Source organism: Trachurus japonicus, chromosome 22 (assembly GCF_045865225.1).
Source record: "Trachurus japonicus isolate A0001 chromosome 22, Traja_1.0".
In the NCBI taxonomy this organism is placed as follows: Eukaryota; Metazoa; Chordata; class Actinopteri; order Carangiformes; family Carangidae; genus Trachurus; species Trachurus japonicus.
This window is the reverse complement of record NC_140928.1, coordinates 29,003,653-29,010,115: the sequence shown is the minus strand read 5'-3', so window position 1 is coordinate 29,010,115 and position 6,463 is coordinate 29,003,653. Positions and strand designations below refer to the sequence as shown.

The 6,463-nt window shown below is 46.4% G+C and overlaps 1 protein-coding gene across 1 annotated transcript; it reads right to left on the bottom strand.

The window, feature by feature from the left end:
- Positions 1 to 1,310: 1,310 nt before the first annotated feature.
- Positions 1,311 to 5,423, bottom strand: fosl2 (FOS like 2, AP-1 transcription factor subunit). Its single transcript, XM_085767507.1, has 3 exons — positions 4,729 to 5,423; positions 1,859 to 2,113; positions 1,311 to 1,552 (listed from the first exon to the last, which is right to left on the bottom strand). The coding sequence occupies exons 1-3, from the start codon at positions 4,855 to 4,857 to the stop codon at positions 1,427 to 1,429; spliced, it is 510 nt and encodes a 169-aa protein (XP_085623633.1). The 5' UTR covers positions 4,858 to 5,423; the 3' UTR covers positions 1,311 to 1,426.
- Between the last annotated feature and the right edge of the window lie 1,040 nt (positions 5,424 to 6,463).

The window sequence follows — 6,463 nt, the reverse complement described above, 5'->3', positions numbered from 1 at the left end:
ACATTTTTTTTGCCCTCATTTGGCAGAAGAGAGACGGCCGTGTGATGAGGCGTAACATGCACCAGTGGGTTTTTACAGTTTGCACCTTTACCACAAGGAGAACCATAGTTTAAAATCAATAAAAATCATTTCCATGCCCATTCAGTGACAAAATCTTGAGCCAAACCAAGGCTTTATAAGGCATGTGATACCAACAATAAGCTGGTCAGGTTGTGTGAGGGTTCCTCCAACACACCAAAAGAGGGCACTGTTTGTTTGCTCTGGCTCCATAAACACAGAAAGTAGCACAAGCAACACATTAAATCAAGAATTCGTCACGGACCATTTAGACATGCGACATGTAATCTCGACGCCTTCTGCTGGAAATTTGAATGTCACATAATGTCTGTGCATTGTTTGGATCTGGGAGATACGGGATCCGCTGCTCCGCTGTGTCATTAACGTGTCACGTCAAAGACAAAGTCTCATAGAAGCGTGTTGCCAGTCGCAGACATCAGGCAGATAATGATAAGCTGACTTGCTGTCTGAGAACTTTGACTCACGGGTAAAGGTATGAGGAAGTTCTACACAAGAAGCCAAGAGAGGAGGTGCTCAGTTGAGACACTTAGGTGTATGAATGGTATCAGTAAATCAAAGAGGAGCCATTGTAGGAATATTGCTCCTTCTTTTCACTGGAAAGCGACACTTCCTTATTTGGAAATTTAAAAAACAGGCATGTGAAGACGGAAGGGCTTTTTTTTTTTCCCCTGGAAGCATTGGCTATGGTGTGTGTTTGTGTGTATGTGTGTGTGTGACTCTCTGTGTGTGTGTGTGTGCAAGCAGCATGTCTCTATGTGGGATTGTGAGACAAGCAATTTGCCCCTTTTACAAAATGTCCTGCATTCATGGAGACAGCTGCCTACAGCGAATTCCATTCCTGGGGGTTTTTAAGGCCTGACAAGCTCAACCTCACTGTAATTCGGCTAATTAGTCCATTTAGATGCCGTTACTGTCTGCCAGGCAGGGCCGCGAGACAGCCCTACCTCTGTCTACAGCTGCCCGAGACAAAAAGCTTTTCATCGCCTGTCATCTTCTCACTCAGACCTTGCACTCAGAGTCAAACCAGTAATGTGAGGTTGTAAATTTAGGTGTGGAGTTCAATCACCCGCCAGAAATCTGGAAACGGGGGACTCCTGCCAGACTTGGGAGCAACTATGAGCCTCCCCCCACCACCACCACCACCACCACTCGGTGTATTGTGTTTTCTAATCATTTCTATTGTTGCTCTTTTTCTGCATTTGTTACCAAAAAAAAGAAAACAGGATGTGTGTTTATTAGCTACAGCTTTTTGCCACATTAGAGGAACAAGATGCTCCGGCTCTGCCACTGATTTGTGGTTGTTTTACATGATCACACAGCCGATCTGCTCCGTTGTCTTTTCAGATTTTCAGATTTTTCTACTCACCCCTTGCAGCATCTCGGTGAGCTCGCGTCTGCGGTTGCGGCATTTGGCGGCAGCTAACTTATTCCTCTCACGCCTCACCCTCCTTTTTTCCTCTTCCTCTGGGGTGAGCTGAGGGCAAGCAAGGAAGAAGAGCACAGCAGGTAAAATAAGCTGTTTAACAGGCGCACACAATCAATATAAGAGCAGAGAGCAAGAAGGTAAACCGGAGCTGGATGATATTCCTGGCTGACTATGAACAGAATAACAATGATACAAAGATGTGAGCGAGGCATGAAAAAATAAAAATCAGTGTTAAACATGTTTATTCAGTGGTTTCAAGTGAGGAAGAATATGAAAAACCTTCTGAAGCAACAAATTCACATATTCTAGTGAGAAAAAAAGGATTTTTTTATTTTATCGTCCGAGCTCTCTCACCTGTTCGTCCCTCTTGCGTCGGCCTCTGGCGTCCCCGATGGAGCGGATGACCCCGGGCCGAGTCAGCGTGTTGTGCCCCAGCAGCCCCGGCCCATTGGTCAGGTGATGGCTGTACGGGTGGGAGCGGGAGTAAGGGTTGGACATGGATGTGATGACTGTGGGCTGCACCATCCACTGTAGGTCTTGGCTGGTTGTGATTGCATTGATGGTAGGTATGAAGGCACTGTTGGAGCCGGGCATGTCGACCCTGTATTTCTGGTAAGAGAAGAGAAAAAAAAGGATGAAATAAAAAATATTCTAAAGATCTTTGATGAGCCCCGCTTCATTTCGCACATCACCCCCCACCCATCATTATTAAATTCACACTTTTTTTTCCACATTTCAAGTATACAGCAATGATTCAGTCCACATAGGCAAAATGCTGCGCATGTAACCCGTAGAGTGGAGCGGTGACACATGCTGTGTGTGAATCATGGTGGGAAAGCCCAACGTGTCCAGCGCATCTCACTTTACTACGATAACCATGAGACCAAAAACTGCACTGGGGAAAGTAACACACATCTGGACTGGACGGGGTTCATCTGCAATCATGACCGGAGAGCTCCAAGATTTACAGGATTATTATTTGATGGAATAAACATTTTGTTTTTCTGCAGGATTAATAACCACACAAGGAATTATTTTAAATTACAAAATCTGAGAGACTGATTTATTCTCATGTTCTAAATATTCTAAAATTATACATATATTTGTGGAGTATTTGCCTGTAGTTGTGAAGACATATTGTGATGGTGTTTGTCCATGGTGCTGGTCCAGAGACAAGAACATGACTTTAAACATCTCAACCTTTGGCATCAACCCCACAAATAGAAATAAACTCCTTTTCAAATGCTCACACAACCCCAGCAGGTGACTGTGTAATTATCTGCAGTCTATAGGCATGAGGGAATTTGACTTGCACAATAATCACCAGTATGAGAACCGGTGTCACATCAGTATTACTTTACGTCTCTGGAGCCTGTACAGACAGACGGGGCTGCCTGCCTGTGTGCGTAATTTACGCACGTCCCCATATCCCCGTTATTCCCGACTTTCCGTCGGATATCCTGGCAGTCTATTGGAACTTTGTTTATCTGGTGAGTCATTGTGTATGGGATTTGTTAAGCACATGTGAAATGCAGTCAGTTCCAGTAAGGGGGGAAGCAGCCAGCTGTAACAAGCCGGATAGTTAGCCAGAATTTATGTGAGCGGAATGTTTTGAAGAGCCTTGCGTCAGTATGAGAGAAATACACTCCTCCTCGGTATAAAATAAGGAATGAATAAATCGTGCGCAATGGACTGCGAAGGATATAAACTTTCGGAAGAGCCATTACAATAAATATAGAGAACCTGCTGAACTTCTGATCTGATAAAAAGGAAGAAAAAAATACAGTGGTCTAATAAAAAGAGAAAAAATGCCCTGTTTTGATATGTCTCAATAAACTCGACAAAGAGGTCATGTTCCAGCCTGCTGTAATGAGAAACAGGCAGTCAGTGTGTGATTACAGGGAACCAGAGCAATGGTAGATACGAGCCAAAAGTCGTTTACCGTAATGTTGCGTGAGCCTGACGGGGCTTTTCCACAGAACTGCTTTATGCAAGACTTGGGTGCGGGTAAACAACATGCCTCTTCCCGGATTTATGTCCTATTATTTGCGAGCATGAGGACACGGCATCCTCATAATAACCGTGCACTGGCACAGCGACAGGACACATCTCACTGAGAATGCATGAAAGCAAGAGCCGGTGATAAAAATCGAGCAGATGAACTGCACCGATTGGAATTTCATAGCGCAGCAGCAGCAGCAGCGCGATGGTTGGCATTTTCTCTGGTAAGGAGATCCGGACTTTGGTAGTCCAACACACACAGCTACCGCTCTGTGCTCTGTGCGCCGCTTCCCAGGAGGAAATGTGCCATGTGCAGCCCCGAGAGCCGTCTGATCAAATTAACTCATAATCCAATGACCGTGTAATTTCCAATAAGAGAGACATCCACCACAAAATACCAACTTTAACTGAGCTCAAATCCCATTCTGCAGAAACACTTGGAACTCATTGTACCTGGGTCGAGCAGCAGAAGCCTGTTGCACCCTCTCCACGATTTTATCTACCTCGACCTAGTTTAATGCCACACACACGCAATGTAGTAAACATGGTTTATATGTGCTCTTACATGACACTGCATGCGCGCAGAGAGAAGCTGCAGTGGGAGCTATACAGGCGCGCGGACAGGAAAGATGGCAACACTTGACAGAGCTCATGGATCTGAATCTGACATCTGGAGCTCACAGGCTCGAATCCATGTGAACGTGTCTCCCCCTTTCCCCCCTGCACCGAACACATCATCTCGCATCTGTCAGATGAGTCTGTGCGTTATGCACTTCTTTTTTTGTTTGTTTGGTTACATAGACTGATCCGAGAATATAGGCTATCTTTATATATACTTTGCGCACGGCTTCGCCATTTACACCGCGCGCCAGACAGCACGCACACACGTACACATTTGGTACCTGATCAAAGTAAATCATCAGACCGTGTCCAGATAGTTTACGACAGAATTAAAATGGTATGAGTCCAAAACACTTGTGCCTATATCTAGCCTTGCATCTGCTCTGAGTCATCGGTGCAGTCTGTGTCATTGGGTTCATCCGTTTTTCCCCCAAACGACCCGCAGAATTCCCTCTAAAAGTCAACTGACTATACAACAGCATACAACACATACACACAGTCGCTGCTGCTCTCGGAGGCAAAGCCACCGCTGGTGAATGTGAGGTTTTTCTGTTTTTTTTTTTTCCTATTGCAAGATGCATCCGCAGCGCTTCCTTCCTTACCTGGTAGTTCGGGGTAGAGATCGGACTTCCGATCGTGCTGCTGCCGCTTGTGAAGGACTCTGGCTGGGCCGGAGAAGTGCTGCTGCCGCGGGACGAGGTGTCGTAGTTCCCGGAGTAGTCCTGGTACATGATCCAGGAAAAGAGGGAGAGTTCAGTAGACTGGTTGAGCTCTGAGACCTCTTTTTTTTTAAATCCTCGCTGATAAAAATTTAAAAAAGAAAAAAAAGAAGCACCAATAGAAAAATCCTCTGACTGGAGAAACGGTGTTAATTTAGGAAATCCAGAAGAGTTGACAAAAGTGCAATTAATGCTCCTCTAAGCTGACCTAAAACATCGTATGGATATTGCAAAGTTATGGTAAATATGAGTGTTATTAGAAAGGCTGCCTGAGCCGCAGGTAGAGCTCTAGACTCTAGTCAGAGATCCTCTCAGGTGTGCAAACTTCAACCTTAAGTCGGTCGCACACGTTTCAGCAGCCCGGTCCCACACAGACAAGTCAACCTGTAGTTACAGAGTGACTCACGCAGGTTAACATTGGCTTTAAAGCCTATAGCCTGTCTACTCTGCTGAAGATTTTCCGTCGCCTTGCCTACTTCACACTCTGCTGTTCGCGGAACACTTCGAAGTTTTTTTTTTCTATATCTCTCTCTCTCTTTTCCTTTTTACCACACTACCTAGAGATGACTCACTTCAATGGCACTATGAAGAACTGCAACGGCTTTTTCAACACCAACGACACAGCTACGTCACGCCTGGGCGTTGCGACTCCGTCCAGGGAGGGGTCGTTTCTGGATAAGGTAGCGAGAAACCAAGATCCGCCGTGACCATCCCTCGCCCGGCGGACACCGGGAAGTTAGTGCTGAAAAGCGCGGATACAGTTTAAAGTAGCAGATATATGTGTGGAGAGTGTATTTTTGTATTTTTTCTGGTTCCGGACGTCAGCGCCTGCTGTGGAGTTCACTGTTTGTCTGACTTGCTTCGGTCCATTGACGCATGTTTCCTGAAATGGGCAGTTGCGTCAGAGAGCGCGTGTGGGTTTCCTTGGTAAAGTGAGCGTCACACACTGGAGGGATTCCCTCCCCTCGCGCTCTGCACTCCGGACTCGGAGCTCACAGCGCGCGGGTCCGGTTATACAGCAGTGATAAAGGAGAAGACATTAACGATTTAATGAGAGAGAGAGCGAGAGTGTGTTTGTTTGTGTGTGAGAGAGAAGGAGAGAAAGAAAGAGAGAGGGGGCGTATTAAAACATTAGAACATTAATTCGACATCCATAATGTGTGCGCAAAAACTCAGACCTACGGACCGCAGCGAGGGGGCCGCGCGCATCCATCCATCCATCCATCCATCCATCCATCCACTGCCCCGAGGACGCGCTGCGTTCATCCGCCACTGTTCCCGTTAATAAGAGGCGCTCTAAATGATTGGCCACGCTGCGTGGAGGCTTTTGTGTATGATTTGGACAGGTGGCGTGGAGGATGACAGCGAAACACAGCGTGATCCCGCGCTAATGGTCAAATAAACGCGGCCCACCGGCAAAGGGGGAGGGAGTGGGGGGGGGGGGGCGGCTGTAATAGCAGGAGCAGCCAGCCCCGCTTCAAAGCGATCTGACTGAAATGTGGGCTAATTGTAATTCGGACGCACCTCATAAACAAGGGCACGGCGCCCAGAATATGACACGTTACACGATATGAAATGGCGTATTAAGTATAATCCAATCTGCTATGGTTCCTATTTT

Coding starts and splice junctions, on each gene's coding strand:
- fosl2 (XM_085767507.1), bottom strand. CDS start 4,857: ATGTACCAGGACTACTCCGGGAACTACGACACCTCGTCCCGCGGCAGC. Junction 2,114..4,728: donor TCTCTACCCCGAACTACCAG/GTAAGGAAGGAA, acceptor TTCTCTTACCAG/AAATACAGGGTCGACATGCC. Junction 1,553..1,858: donor GACGCAAGAGGGACGAACAG/GTGAGAGAGCTC, acceptor GCTTGCCCTCAG/CTCACCCCAGAGGAAGAGGA.